This window comes from Artemia sp. Qi Xiang Cuo, chromosome 3 (assembly GCF_049724085.1).
Source record: "Artemia sp. Qi Xiang Cuo chromosome 3, ASM4972408v1, whole genome shotgun sequence".
Lineage (NCBI taxonomy): Eukaryota > Metazoa > Arthropoda > Branchiopoda > Anostraca > Artemiidae > Artemia > Artemia sp. Qi Xiang Cuo.
This window is the reverse complement of record NC_142796.1, coordinates 94,486,089-94,503,093: the sequence shown is the minus strand read 5'-3', so window position 1 is coordinate 94,503,093 and position 17,005 is coordinate 94,486,089. Positions and strand designations below refer to the sequence as shown.

At 36.8% G+C, this 17,005-nt stretch overlaps 1 protein-coding gene across 1 annotated transcript in view; it reads left to right on the top strand.

Annotated features, from left to right (window-relative positions):
- Prp19 (pre-mRNA processing factor 19) overlaps positions 1–16,739 on the top strand; it is a 122,881-nt gene extending 106,142 nt beyond the window's left edge. The window contains 1 exon segment of the mRNA XM_089086742.1: positions 16,598–16,739. Coding sequence (XP_088942868.1) covers positions 16,598–16,739 — 142 coding nt within the window.
- Positions 16,740–17,005: the final 266 nt, after the last annotated feature.

Here is a 17,005-nt window from a genome sequence, read left to right as displayed (position 1 = left end):
CAGGTGGTGGCGGCCAATCATAGGGTTTAATTTTTATATCATATTTGTGATATTTTCTCAGGTTATCATAGGTATTTTTGAAAATACGGTCGACAAGAGCCACTTCATACGTGCCTTCCAATTTGATAGTGGGAGAGTTTCGTCCAAAAATAACTTGTTCTATTCAAATCATTGTAGAGAGGATTGGAGACATTGGACATGAATTTCACATAGAAATCCTTGGGCATTGTTAATGTCTTCAACTGGAACCCAAGAATCAAAATCAGAGTTGCATCCTAGCCATCGAACAAGCAACTGTCTCTTGCCCCTGCGAGTACGGCTCTTTAATATCTTTTTAATTTGATAAATTTCACTACTGTTTCTAACTTTTTATAGTTCGTATTCACCAAAACCACCGAGGATCTCATAATGTTTGGTGTCTCGCAGCCGATATGTCGTGGGTTCGGTGTCTAGAATTTTGGACACTTTAAAAAGTTCAGTGCTTCATAAATAACTCCCCTTCTCGAAAATATTGGTGGTTTTATTTATTCGAATAGTATCGCCAACACCGATGTTTCTCTTCACAATTTTTTTTTCACTGTAATTTTGTTTAGGAAAAGTTTCAAATGTATTTTAACTGCAATGAACTTCCTGAGGGCTAACACTGGACAGCGATCGATGTGGTCGTTGGTTATATATTTGAATGATTTTTCTAAATCATGAATAAAAGCAGCAGTGTTTTTCAGCGTGCAATATCTCGAAATTAATAGACAAATCGTTCTTATCCCTCGTTCAGCCAATGCCACCTTTATCGGACTGTGGCTATGATATAGCATTGTATTATATTTCAATAGAACCTTCTGCACATGAGGATTAAAAAATTCTTTACCGTGGTCACTTTAAATTTTTCTATAGCAACCTTGTTCAAGAATACTTTCTAAGGCCTGAGTAACTTCAACACTTCTCTTTGATCGCATTGGAATTGCATATGCATAGCGACTAAAGACACTGATTGCCACTAGAATATATTTGTAGGCTTTATTGTGACGTCTTTGAATCTCATCAAGAGTTAAAAGATCTATTTACATTATATGCAGAGGGAAAAAGGCTTTAGTTTTGTCGATATTGTTTGCCACGAAGCCTACGATTCCGATGCGGAGTGTAACTTGGTTCATATTCTAGATACTCTATTGCATTTTTTAATATGCTGCCACCTACGTCAGAGACAACTTTAGAAAGTGTTGTGGGGGAACTTAGACTTCCCACTTCACCAATATTTTCATAGACATGTTTTAAAACTTCATGCATTTTGAGCGCAAACACGTAGTGTAATGTCCACTCCCTTTTTGCAAACTGGAGGGCGGTGCTTGTAACGGTGAGTTGATATTAATACGTCTCCGCCTTTTTCTATCTGTCATCATTGGTGTTATAAAATCATTGCTGCTGCTGCTACTACTAGGAGTGCTAGTATTTTCCAAGATTGATTTAAAATCTTCTTCTTCTTCTTTTTTAAATGGTGATGTTGTTAGAGGGCTGACACCTCTACTATATTCCCTTAATTTCTTTAGAAATTTCTTATTGCCAATAAGATTTTTGAGGAAGTTTGATGCATTTAGAAAGCTGTATAGATTATTGCCAAATGATAAAAGTCCTTTACGATTTGTAACCATTTCACAAATTAAATCGAGTAGATTATAACTTTTCCCCTGAATTATAATTCATTTCCCAGTGCTATTGACTTGAACTTGATGATAATCATCACCGCTTTCCAACATGAGATATGTTAATACTCTTTTACTCTATTCCCGATAGGTCAATTGCAATAGGTTTCCAATTGATATCACTGTTGTGTTTAATTCCTTCTCCTTTGATTGTGCTGTTGTCATTGCTGCAGAGTCTTGAGGAGATGTTTCCATTTTGGGGGGGGGATCTGTGATGGCGAAGGTGGTGGGTCTCTCACGACAAGGTCTATGTTTGTCCACATGACGCAGTGCATCTTGAAGTAAAACTAGCTTTTCATCATCGGCAATATTTTCATCATTAATGAATTTGGTTAAATTGTGTTCAAAATGTTTAACTGGGGAATGGACAGGTTCAATTGGAGTCAATTTATAGGATTTAGCCATCTAGAGAAAACTGTTTAAAAGTCCTGCAATTATTGGTAGTAAAAGTGTAAAAAAGCTACCGCCTTATTGAAGGAGAGGTTTTCTTTTAAAATCCTTTCTTTGTTTTTGTAAGCCAGGGCACGTACAGTGGAACGATGTTGCTTTGTCTGTTGTCTAACAACTTCTGGAAAGTGTACGTTGCCCTCAGTTAAATTTAAACAAAGTTCAGATATTAAATTAATAAATTCTTTGTCCACACCATGTTGAGTATGGCCTTCCTGAGTGGGGGTTTTGAAGTGCTTAGAACTGAAAATAAGTGTCTATTTTTGTGTAGTTACTTCAGTGTCATGATGGCAACTAATAGCTCTTTCTACTGTTCACCGGAAGATATACATTAATTTCTTTGTCGAAAATATCTGTGCCTACACGCAGATCCTCGGGTATATTCTGATTAATATCTAGCAAAATGTACCCGTAGGGCTTATTTGTCGCCTGACTGTACGCTGAAAGTAGAAATTTGGGGGCACCGGGATATATTTGCTTATTGAGAGTTATTAGAGAACTTGAATCCCGAACAACTCGGTAGATAATATAGATGTTGCAGTTCAAAGCTAGGGTCCTCATACACTTGCTCTGATGAAACAGATTGTGTAGAAGTAGGGTTATGGAAATGTTTTCAAGATAAGAGCGAACTGTGAACATTTTTAGCATTTCCTGTGATAACTGTTTAATGGATTCAGCTAAATTATCAATAATCAGCCATGTGTTTTGCTCAATACTATTGAAAACGTCAAGTCCCCGTATGAATTGTATTGGTATGGACGTGGCAGTGGCAGTAGGTTTTATTTGGTCATAGGATTCCTCCCAAATACTATAGCAATAGTAAATTTTCTTTGGTTTTTCCAAAAACATTTTATTACAAGTTTTAATTATTTTAGCTAAAAGTGTCATTTTCCCCGAAATTGACGGACCAAAGAGAAACGACCTGAATGGTGCTTGAAATTGATCCATACTACTGCTGCTGCTGACAACAGTTGGAGTACAACTAACTGTAAACCATACTTGTCTAATGAAAAAACAATAATAACAATTTCCCCCTAGATCTACCTAGTACGATATTCAATAGAAACAACAAAAACATATTTTTTCTTTTATTAAGAAAACTTTTTATACAACAACAATAGCAACAATAACAGAACAACAGCAATTTAATATTTTTCATTTATTGACAAAAAACAACTTAAAATACAGCAAGAACAGCAACAATAGCAGCAGCACAATTGAGCATATTTGTAGACTAAGAATAGAATATGAGAAAACACTATTTAAAAAATTTTAAAGATGAGACTCCCCCCTCAAGGACCCCCCTCCAGGGCCAAAGGCCGGGCCGGGACCAAAGGCCGGGCCAGTGCCGAATGCCAGCCACCTGCGGGATCCCCCATCCCCCGGGGCTGAAGGCTGATGGCCCAGGGCCGGGCCGGAAAATTCGGGCCACTGCGGTGGGAAAAAACTCTGTATACAATAACAGCATCAAAAGTTAAATTATGACGATGACCATGATAGCAATGGAATGAAGATTATATTGAGAAATTGTTGATGTGCCCCCAAGTACTTTTTTTTAATTTAAGTTAATTTATCCAGACCGAGTTGTTTTCGATAGTCCATAAATTCAACTCGATCTGAAATTCGGTAGTGGCCATGGGGGAGTACCCTCATACCATTATCGAGCCCATAGACCTTGTTGGATATGCAACATATGGCATTTTTTCCACTCTAACAGTATAGTTCTTATATTGTAGAGAGCGAATTGCCAGTACTTTTATTCTTGGCCCTAGACAACTGTCCACACAGTTTCTGTAGACACTCATGTCGAAATTATTTTTTACAAAGTGTGTAGGAACCTCTTTGCAAGCTTGTTTTACATCCTTACCGTTTGTTTCCACAAAGTATACTTTTGGACCGGGGAACATCCCATTGGATATTAAATCGCTCCCCGTCTCTGACTTTAACATTAATAGTTGATTGGGGGCCTGGCGTTTCACCACTCGGGATAGGTGCTGTCATTCCAATTCGTGTAATCCACCCACGGGCCAATATACACACCATTTTCCAAATCTTCCAATAGATTTTCGGTTTTAACTTTTAACAACAGAGAACCTGTGTCCCCATAGTACACTTGAACCTCCCCCTTTCTTGGCCATTGTACCTTACACACATTTTAAAAGAAGGACAACATGAGTTTCTTGGAAATTTCAAGTACTGAAATCCCCCCCCCCGTCACCCCGCGATATTCTTATTCAGAACAACATTTCGCTTTTTTCTGTCTAGCAGAACAATATTCGTGTCTATGCTCGTGAATGTTGTAAAATTTGGGTCAGCGACAATTCGTGGACATTCTTTGGGGAACGTTACAATATCGCAACTCGATCTGTTTCGTACGCTTTCCCACATTTTTCCAAAAGCTGAATTTAAAATGAGTTTATAAATTTCTTTTTGAACTTTACTTACGTTTACGGACAATAGTGTCAATAAACGTTTTCAAGTAGGGTTTCTGATCAAATTGCGGGGCTCTGTGTATCTTTTTGACCCTGAAACCATTGGTCACCATCCACCACATTAGTACGTGGTGAACAACAATATTCTGTTTCGGGTCCAAATCTGCAACTATTTTATGCTTGGAGGGGGTCCAATGCATGCCCATATCCTCGACCAAAGACCGATTGTATGGTTTAAAAGACTCCTTGGTCATCAGTCTATTTACACACGGAAAAAAAAATCTTTTACAGTGTCGTGGAGTTCCAACAGTATGTGACAATCAATTTCAAAAACCATCCTTGGAGGCCATTTTCCTTGACAGTGTTAATGTCAGGGAAATCTAGGGCATAAGGATTTTCAAGCCATTTGTAATTGTCACTTGGTAAACAATAGTGAGACATCGCTGAGGGGTAGAGTGAGTTCTTGTCAAGAAAAACAGCAATGGACTTTACACCATCAGCAGAGTTGTGCCCAGTTGGATCCGTTGTTAGGATGCGATCCCCGTGAAAAACATATCCCCTCCTCATAGATCTTCCTACAAATAAGTGTTTATCCACATCTGTGATCGAACCTATTTCCTCCCTAATGATTTTTAGAATTAAGTTCATGACGAGGTGCGGTGTTGAAAAATAATAGCCATGTCTATTCTGAATTCCGAATAAATTTGGTCTTTGTTCTTGCAGACAATGTCTAAAAGAGTCAGCACATCGCTTGCCAAGTACATACTACAATAATCCCAACCATTTTTAAAACCACCCTTAACCTATACCCTTTTGGCAAATTCCTAGTCCCCAACAGTGCATTCACGATCGGTAAGTGAATTATAGAATGCTTCAATGGGAGGGAGTTTCTCCTCGCTTAACCTTGCGCCAGAGCTGTAATAGTCATACGCATATATGCCTTCACAAGTCAGTAAGTCATATATTTCATTGTCTGAAAAGCGCTGTTTGAGCAGAGGGAAACTATTAAAATTGTCCCTTTTCTGCTCTTGAATTAGTTGACTCAGAGGCTTGGGGAAAAAACTATATGAATAAAAAAAACAGATTTTATTCCAGCACGTATGTCCATTATCCACTGCCTGCAATTTGAATTCTAAAAGCCACAGCTTCTCAGCAAATTTAGGTATAATATTGTAGGTAAATGAGTTATTTACCCATTGATTATCTTCGCCCCCTCCCTCCCTGTGCTTACGTGCCAAAGCCGGTAAAATAAATTTCAAATCGTAATTTGAATTGTGAATGAAAACCGGTATAAGAAACTGCTGGCTTACATTCACATTGCACAATTGGTGTGCTACACCACGAAAATTAGTATCCCCTGAGGATATCTCCTTCCACAAGTGATCGTGGTCCCTAATTTTCCCCTTCCCTCCCCCTTAGTCTTTTTCCCCTTAGTCCCCTCTTCAAATTCCCCCTTACATACCCAGCATATTTTCTTATTTTTAATGGCCAGGCGATCATCTGCTGATATTGTCATTGGGTAGTGCGTATTTCTCAAAATGGAGATAGCCTCATTTGCAGTAACAATCAATTTAGTCAAAGCTTTGATCATTTAATTATTCTCGTCCAACGTCTCAACTATTTCTAACAATCACATAGTGTTACTGCTGTCTCTCGGTGCTTGGGCATATGAAACTGCGATGGCTTGATGTTCTTTGATACGATTTGGAAATTTTGGGTCGTTCACATCTGTGAGCCTAGCTTCACAATCTAAACTTATGTTATCCCTTTGCATCAATGTAATCTGGAAATTTTTAAATCGTAAAATTGACCGGTAACTACCAACTGTGCACCGATGCACAGCCGTGCCTTTTACAGTGTTTCATGTGATCTTGTAAATTTATTTCGCTACGAAATTGGGACAAACACATTGGGCAATAGTAACGTACACCTCCAGGCCTCTTTTTCCCTCACATAAAACTCTATTAATATCAGTAATGGGGTTGAAATGACCGATTGAATTAGGTTCACTAGGTGGTGTGTACAACAACCAACCCCAATTTTTCACAGATTCAGTAGATGGCGCTCTTACTGGAAACATTACCCCCTTTTTATTAGAACGCATACTCCCTTCAAATTTCCTTTATCTTGCAGCCCTGTAACACTAATATTTAAATGGGCGTTGGCCCGTTCAAAAATATATATTCCCCTGAGTGTTAAAAAAAATTCTGTTAAACAAGTGAAATCTACACGTGGGAAAATCAGACCCTTTTTTTCAATGCACTGTCCAGTGGTCCAAATTTTTCTTTGTAGCTCTATTTTGTAGAGGTCGGAAAGCTGATATAAGAAATTCGTACTTGAAATACTTGTGGCCTGTTTCGAAACAGATTCGTTGAACGCCCTGACATCCTTCTATATCACGATTATATTTTCATTCAATAGCCCTCTCCCTATGCCCCCCATTTAAAATAAAATCTTGTTTAAATTTACATATATTTACACTTAAATTTTCAACAAATAAAATTACTGAACCACTACCATTCTCATTATAACTGTCGAAATGTGAGACAGTATTATCAACCCATTGCATAAAGACACTGTCATAATTTTGAGAAATGAGGGTACAAGACCAATATTTCGGTGTGCACATAGTGATCATAAACCTCACCATGATTTTTATTTTATTAAAATATTTTTAAAACAATTGAAGCCTTGATCCTGTCCCGTCCCCCCACAGTTGAATTCGATTTTCTAGACGTGCTCGGAATTTCTCTGCATATTCATGAATAGTATCTATGGGGTCACTTGTAATATTCCTTGCCATCAATGTATCAAAGGGATTGCCAAATTTTGTAGTGAAGACGTCTATTGTACTCAGAATTGAATTTGTTTGCTGAAATTCCGGTAGTGATTAGAATTGTATATTATTACCTAAACCCCCTCCCCCACTTTGTTCAATAATTGGGCTGGTGTGTGGAGTAAAATCTCCCAGCTCGCTTAACTTAGCCTCTAGTGCGTTGGAGCTATGTGAGTCAATCCAATCGAATTCATTTTCAATTAAATTTGATTGAATCGGGACTATATTTATTAATTCTGAGGGGAAAGGATTTTCATTTAACTCACGAGTAAGAGTGTCTAAAATTTGCATGGTATTCGGGCTCAACCATGGTAGATCACCCTCTGAACTAACTGCATTGCCTTGTTCAACTGTGCTATTGTCTACATCTAAAGTATTACTATCAACATTGAAATATTTTCCCAATAAATTATCTGTCCATTTCGTGTCGTTGATAATGTTATCAGGTGTATCTTCCAAATTATCACTACCATCATAACACCCCCGTAAAAATTTACCGTATCCTTCACCGTTATGCGACGGTGTTTCAACAATGTCACGAAATTGTTCTGGTGCTTCAATTTGAATACTTTCATCCATGCGATCATATGATACGTGACATATTTCTTCAGGTGTGGGTGAAGGTAGTAATGAAACCTTTCTGACTTATAAAGAAAACAGCCGCTTAATTTCAGCATGTATAAAACACCCTATTTTTTAAGAAGGTCGAAAATTGGAATAATAGTGACTATATTTTCTAATCATTTAAAATATATGAATTAAAATAAAAAAAAACACATAGTAGCAATATCCCCCCGCCCCTCCCCTGCACATACACACATAAACCTACACAAAGTTGTTGTTTAATAATAATCAAGTAGAAAAAAAATAAATATAGCATCGCATAATGCGCTTCTCTCCTTACTAAATCATAATACTCTTAAATTTGCAATATTCATTATAACCTCTTAGTTATCTTAGCAAATAATCTAGTGGAATGAAAAATAATAAATATAGTAGCGCATGATGTGCTGCTGTCCGTATTAAATTATAATAATCATAAATTTGCCGTAATCATTTTACCTTCCTAGTTTTCTTAGCAAATTATCTACTAGAAAGAAAAAAAATGACGAATATAGCAGCGCATAATGTGATGCTGCCCATACTAAAACAGTGAAAATCACACACCATTGTTCCATCTTAATCATGCAACATACTTAATAGCAACACGTTATAGCAATATAATAGTCATAAATTTGCAAAATTTAATATAGTATCTTAGTTTTCTCATAAAATAATCTTGTGGAAAGAAAATAATAAATATAGCAGCGCATAATGTGCTGCTGTCCATACTAAAGTATACTACACATAAATTTGCCATATTCATTGTACCTTCTTAGTTTTCTTAGCTAATTATCTACTAGAAAGAAAAAATGACAAATATAGCTGCACATAATGTGATGCTGCCCATATTAAAACAATGAAAATCACACACCATAGTTTCATCTTAATATACTCAAAATGAAAAAGCAATTACCGTATAAAAATATTCATCATAAGCATCATCTCGGCCTTTTTCTCGGGGGAAGCGACACATTCTTCAAAATTATCCTTAAAAAGAAATTAAATTATAGTTTCCTTAAGAAATTTTTTTTTACAACTTTTGAGGAATTTTATCTTTAAAACTAGCTAAAAGTTGGATTTCTTATGCTCCTCCGCCCCCCCCCCCCCCTAATGTGAAAATGTATAGACCAAATTTGTTTCCTAACTAATATATTTTCATCCTATTTTATTTCATATTAGCCGAACTTGACCTCTTTCATGTGTCATATAATGCACAAGTATCTTGTTTCCTTCAGAAAAGCCTATAGAACCAAAAGTCACAAAAAACATAATATAGCATAGAATCCTGTAAACATCTTAGAAATTATGTTTCTAAAAGCAGAATTAAGTGTGGATAAATTTCATTGCTAGTCAAGGCTACGCTATAGACTCCCCATTATAAAACCTTCGAAATGTTATAGACTCTAGAAATAAAGGCTTGATAGCACGTTTCCACTATATAGACCCGTTGAAACATAGTTTATATACCGACATTTTCACCACTAGGCTAAACCCCAAAGAATTAAGTGTGGATAAATTTTATTGCTAGTCTAGGCTACGCTATAGACTCCCCATTATAAAACCTTCGAAATGTTATAAGCTCTAGAAACAGGGGGTATTTAGATATATATGCATGAAAGCACATTCCCACTATAATTAGACCAAAAAAAAGGTCGTTAGCACAGCTTATAGGTCTAAATTTATATCAAATGATATTTTCGAAAGCTAGCCTAGTAGAAAATAAATGTAATCAGATAAAAAAAATACTAGCCGGTTTACACTTAACTTAGCCTTCGTGCAATCCCACCCCTCTCTAATGTGTAAATATATACCCTGAATTTGAATATATTAGGGGGGGGGGGCTAAAATTTATTTCCGACAAACAAATTATTTTATTTGAAAAGAGCATAAAAAAAGGGACATCGATTTGTATATCCACATTAGTCAATGATATGATTTGGTAAAAATTTACCAAGTAAATATCTCAATTAATTATTTATAAACAGAACTCACGTTATAAATTTGCGTTTCAAAAACTTCTAAATCATCCATATTTGATGTTTGCTCCATAATGCTATGAAACGTACTGTTACTCTAGCCTCGAAACGCGAACAATATAAGCAATGTCTCAAGGTGGAATTGTGACATCACTGATAACACAATACTTCAATTTTTGACAACATCCTGTTACATAAATTCAGGGTAAATTCATTGGAGGTCAATGATCATGTCCTGGTTGTATTCACTGAGCATATTGCGTCACCCCGTTAGTATTTCTGACTCCCTGATTGGCCTAGAAAGAGGATTTGGTCTTGTATAGTTAGTGTTGTAGCCCTCTGATTGGCTGTAATCTTGCATAGTTCGGGGTATTACCTCTCCCCCTACTACTTTCCTTCCTGTACATTAACTGTTGAGATGTATAGTGACCATTAATGCTACCGAATGGCGTCATATCTGTTGCATTTATGAACAGAACTGTTCGTCTTCCTCATTGAAAATTTCAATGACGTCTTCTATCAGCTGTTCTATATTTGCAATTTTGAAATAGATCGCTTCATTGAACATGGTATCTAATACATATAAAAATTTTTATGGAATATTTCATGTTTAATGTATTCAAATTTTACGGTGCTGTAAAATATCTTTTCATATTTAAAATTATCTTTCACCATGGTATTGGTCAACAAAACTTCACTGGAATATAATGTAAAGCTATTTCATGTGTAAAGCGTGTCCGCATTGCTGTTCCCTTCCGCATCTTATATACGTCAGATGATATATGTCCGTATCCGGTAATGTCAGAATTCCTAAGTGGTCTATTTAGATGACCTTAATTATATTCAAACAGTAATGTCAGATGACCTAACTGGCCCATTTAGATGACCTAAATAATATAAAACACGCATAATAAAATCATATATATATATATATTTGTGTTTAGCCCTTAGGAGAGGAGAGTAGAAATAATCAATTGAATGAGACAAGTATCTGCTTCTGGTTATGGTTTTGATGCGAATAAAGACCTTTTTATATATATCTATGGACTTAAATATCTTGGCCTGCAAATTCATATATAGTTCTGTAAGCACCATTGGATGAACTCGCCCAATGATTCAAACAATCGAAAGTAAAGCTTACACATGGTGTTATATTAAAGGATACTACATCTAAAGCTTGTTGTAATTAGCAGAATAACGATTTGTAAATTTAGAGTTATGAATCTTACTTCCGCTGTGTTAACATCTAATTGGTGTTTACACTCCGTCTTATTAGAGATTCCCTGTGTGTAAATTGAACATCTACAGACCGTGCATGTCCCTGTACTTTCCTAAGTGATATTAGTAACCACTGGTTCTTGTTAATTGGATTATAGGATTTGTATTATAGTCTTGAACAGTAAAAGAAATAAGAGGTGAGATTTTAGTTCCAAATAGCTCATGTCTGACGCAAAGGAACTTCCTGGAAAAGACATAGATGTCTCACCTTTCTTACCCTCAAAATGAAACTTAACTACCCCCCCCCAACTCCTATGTCTAAATCAACCAAGCATCTTAAGAGGATACAAGCCCTAAACATCTTTCAAGCTAAAAGTACTGGTAAAACCCCTGGCAAAAAAAGAAAAAAATGATGTAATTAGATCACCCCCTGAAGAACCCCAACCAGACTTTAGATCACTCCCGGACGATTCCCCTCCAATTGAATCACTACCTAGCTCTTTATATCAGTCATACTATTACATTTTGACTATCAAGAAAACTAATGGTCAACCCTTTACTAGAGATCAGTTAATGGATACTACAAAGCCTATATTTCTACTAACTAACTCAACTTTTGAAGTAGTCTTCCTGAAAGACGGTCTGATAGATCTTTATTTTACCTCTCACAAGGCCGCAGATTCAGTCCTTTCAAGGTCCAAGGAACTAATCGTTGACGGTTCCAAAATCTTTGCCACTCCAAAAGAAATAGAAAAGTCGTATAAATACGTGGTTTATGGAGTTGACGCCGGTATACCAAAACAGGAATTTACAGCTGAACTAATTGATTCTTCGGGTCATCCCGTCCAACCAACAACATCCACAAGACACAGCTTGAAAAATGCTGGCAATCTTATACCCAGTCTCTCAGTGCTCATTGTATGCAAAACAGAATTACAAAGAGAATTTTTTTTGTATGGCATCGCCCTTCGCCATAAGTCCTATAAACCAAAACCCCTACAATGCACAATTTGCCTAGCTCATGGCCATAGCAAAAATAATTGTGAACAGTCACTTCAATCATGTCAAAAATGTGGTAAACCTATCCAAGTTACAGAAAATTGCACCGAAAAAGACGCCTACTGTAAAAATTGTAATAATGAGGGGTACACGGCACTTGAGAAGTAACTTTGTCCGGCCTATCACAAGAGGGCAAAGGTTCTCCGAGCCTTTGTGAGATTGAACTTGCCCTACTCCGCCGTAGCTGTTACAATCCCTAGACAACCAACTCCAAGTCGACCCTTAAATAGCCAAACTGAAGTTTCAAAGGACCAGAGGAAACAGGTCCCACCCCCAATAGATAAAAGCTGCTCATTTACCCAATATTCCTCTCAATTTCCTCTACTTAACGCCTAATTGCAGCCTTCCTCTTCCCAACTTCTAGTTTCATCCACAAGTTATTCATCTCATTATAATCACGAATGGCAAAGTTCAGCTACATACCTCGCAGTTTCCCATCTTATTGAGGTTGGCAGTGAACCAGTTGAACTGAAAAAATCCCTTAAAAAGGGCCATTACTACGATCCTAGGAGAGGAAACCTGGCAAAAAGCTACGGTCCAACTTTTATCCTTCAAAGAAGGCATGGAATACCATTCTAACTCAACATTTCCTACGATCCCAACTGTTACGAAGTCCCCCAGAAATTTGAAAGAATCTCCAGTACCTGAAACGATGGTAGAAGCCCGAAGCCATAGCAAAATTAAAAAAAGCAAGAAAAAGCCGACCAACACAGTAACACAGAAATGGACGATCCCTCACGAAGTCTCTTCGGGCGAAGATGATGTTCTAAGCAAAATCCAAGCGGGAAGATACCCAACAAGAATGCCTGACGACTAATTAATGTGTGACTTTTCGTTCTTAACTAATTTTATCCCTTTCTAAATACATTGCTTTTAATAATTCCGATATAGAAAGTAACCAGCACGCCAACCCTAAAAGCAGCCCCGATGGTACCTTAACTCACGCTAATTGTAAATACCTTGATATTCTCGATTTTGCTACCAATGTGAAGCCAAAACTAGTCAATAATAATTCCCTTAATGTTCTTTGTTTCAACATAAGAAACATCCGGGATAAGTGGCTCAAATTGAAAGACTTAATTTCATTTAATGATGTTTGCCCTTTTGACGTAATAGGATTAACAGAGACATGGCTTTCCGATAATGATGACACTAGTGATTTTTTACTCCCTGGTTACCAAATAATCCATATGCCCAGGAGATTGACTAAGTGTTCTGGGGGTATCTCACTTTTGATTTGTTCGAATATAAGTTTTACCAGGCTATCAGAGCGTGAATCTATTTTCTCTACACAAATAAATCTCAGATGTATTTATTCAATAATTGTTAACATAGTTATCGGCCAAAATTCCTATATACTCTCCTTGTTTTATAAACCTCATCCATTTCGGACCTCATGTTTTTGTAATCTGTTTGATGATTTCTGTAATTTTAAGAATCCACCACAAGAAAAGGCAATAGTTCTTGGGGACTTTAATTGTAACCTACTCAATGTTGGTAAAAATATTAAATCCAATACTTTTTTTGAATCAGTGACCGCGAGTGGTCTTCTACCCACCATTTTTTCCCCCAGTAGAGTTGATCCTGTGAGATCAACTTCTGCTTTAATTGACAACATTTTTGTATCTACTTCCCTGGGAAGTGACCTGTCCTCAAATATAATATTTTCGGCTGTCAGACCACTTTCTTATTTACTTGTCACTACCTTCGCAACCACTAACTCTACGCTCTAGAATTAATATCCCAACACTTACTAGACGTTACAGCTCAGCAAATATGACCCATTTTAGCGATTGCCTAAGAACCACTGACTGGTCCGATGTTTTAAAATGTCAAGAGGTAAATTCTGCCACAAATGGTTTTGCTCAACGGCTAAGTGAGATTATCCATTCAACTTTTCCTATTCCTAAACGTAACCGGAAAACTATCGCTATATGCCCCTGGATGTCACATAGCCTCATTGTCTCCTCATATCGTAAAAACAAATTATATAAGTTAGCCTGTAAGACCAGTAGTGACATTGACCTATCAAATTAATAAAAATATAAAAACTAATACACTAAACTCATCCCCGAAGCGAGTAAAAATTATTATTATACACAAATTCTCAATTGCAAAGGAAACCTGAAAAAAATTTGGTCCACCATTAATGATATACTCTCAAAAAATAGAAAATCTAAGTCTATACCTATTCGCCTTAAAGACACAAATGACAGATTAAATGACCCTTTACATGTGCCTGACGCATTTAATAATTATTTTTCTAATGTTCCTGACGCTGACTCTCCCTTGCTTCAATTCTAGATCCATGTTTTTCTGCCCAACTGATAGCAATGAGGTACTTCATATCATCGGTTCTCTCCCTATTAGTTTTACACCTGACTGTCTTGGATAAAGTAATAAACTCCTGAAGAACATATCTCCTTTTGTTTGCGAGCCCATCAAGCACATTGATGAGCCCCAGCCTATATTTAACCCACGGAATTTTCCCTGATTTACTAAAGTCAGCCCTGGTTATTCCAGTTCTTAAAAAGGGTGATCCAACTGAGATAGGTAATTATCGTCCAATCTCAATTCTTCCTGTTATATCCAAAGTGCTCGAGAGAATTATCTTCAGACGTCTGTCTCCCTTTCTGTTTGGCAGTCAGCACTCCGTTTCCTTGATTTCTTCTCACCAATATGGTCTTCGGCCGAAATTTTCAACTTATCGTGCTCTAATTGACGCCAAACAGTTCATACACTAACAACTCGACCTTAACAAAAACTGTATTGGGCTTATTTTTGGATTTTTCTAAGGACTTTGACACGGTCGATCATAGTATTTTAATAAGCAAATTAAATAGTTAAGGTATTCGTGGTGTTCCCCTCTCTTGGTTTGACTCTTATCTAGCTGGAAGGGTACAGAGTGTGAGCTTAGGTGGAGTATCCTCTCAGCTCTTACCTGTTCAGAGGGGTGTCCCGCAAGGCTCCGTTCTAGGGCCGATTTTATTTCTCATATATATCAATGATCTTGTTATGGATCTGGGCCCTTCAGTGTATCCTGTATTATTTGCTGATGACAGCAACTTCTTCATTACTGGCACCAATTTACCACCGGCAATAACCTCTGCTCAAGTCCTTCTGAACAGAGTCCAGGCGTGCTGCCTTACGAATAACATGACCATTAATAGCAACAAAAAGTCAAGTAGTATTATTCAGAACCCCCTACAACAAACACATAATCCAACCTGCTCTTGGTCTCAAGTACTCCTCCGACATCCTCCCACAAGTAAAGGTTGCCAGGTTTCTTTGTGTATTTATTGACTCATGCTTGTCATTTTCTAATCATATTTCTTACATCACAGCAATAATTTTGAGAGAAGTAGCTATGATTAACCATGTGAACTATTTTCTTCCTCCTGGCATCGTAGTTACCCTCTATTATTCCTTTATTTTTCCTTACTTTTCTTATTGCGGATCAGTTTGGGGAAATAAAAACTGGTCCTTCACTAAAAAACTCAAATTTGCCCAAAACCGTGCCATTAAAGCAGTTTTTCGGCTTCCCCGTCTATACCCAACCCGTGACTTGTTCTCAGATTTTGGTATAGCTCCACTAGATCAAATCATACAAAAACAAAACTTATCGCTTGCTTACTCTGCTTTCCACAATAATAACACAATAAAAAATATTTGTAAAATAATTCGTTTTCAGTTAAGCGCCAATGACGCAGTAGGCTTTTGGTTTTTGTTTACAGTTAAGGAAGGAGACAGTATCCAAACTTTTTTTTTGGGAAACTATATGTTTTTCTGGAACAATTCTAGAAGGTACTGAGAGATTTAACTCAATATTCAATCTAAATCCCTATTGACCTCTACAAGCTCAGCAGTCCAGAATGTTAGTATAAGTTTAATTATCATTATCAATACTAAGTACAAAAGAAAATGTTTCTAATAAAATTGGTCTTAAGTAAAGCGCCAATGACGCAGTCGATTTAAAAATTTTATAGTGAGAGGAGGAGGCGGAACCGAAACTGTTGCTTATAGTAATTTTTGTTAATGTCATGCTTGATTGGTATATTAAGTTTAAGTTTCACTCGTTTTAAGATTTATTTATTAATTTACATTAATGTCTATTGTATGTTTGTTTGCATTGTATGGGGGGGGGGGCAGATAATCATGACTCAGTATGGTCTAAGATTCGGTGATCAGAACACTGCTACTGATTGAATTTTTTCTTCATAGACTCCAATGAGGTAATCAGTTATCTGTTCCACCTAACTACACAGTGAAATTTATTCCAAAGCATGCCTAACTGGATAATTGGTCTGAAACCTATTTTTGTTACAGGGTATATGTTTGTAAGCTGTGGAAGGACGTTTTCGTGTCAAATGACCATACCGCCACTGTGACCGGTGTTCGCTTTGGGCATAATGCCAAGTTTTTGGCATCCGTCTCCATGGATAGAACCCTGAAGCTATATGGACCATAGACATGCAGCGTCCCAAGAAGACAGCGTCTTTTTTGTTTATTTTATACAAGTATGAATATAAAAAATGGAATTTTTTTGTAAAGAGAAATTATATTAGATTTGTTAGTGTTAGGTTTCTAAAATGTCTTTAATCACTGCCAAACACTGGGAGAGAGACCAGTATATTGAATTTTCCGAAGAGGCTCGTAACAATAAGAAATTTATATGAAGTTGTCCTAAGAAAATTGTTTAAAAAAAATAAGAGTTGTGAGAAAGTCAAACTTTAG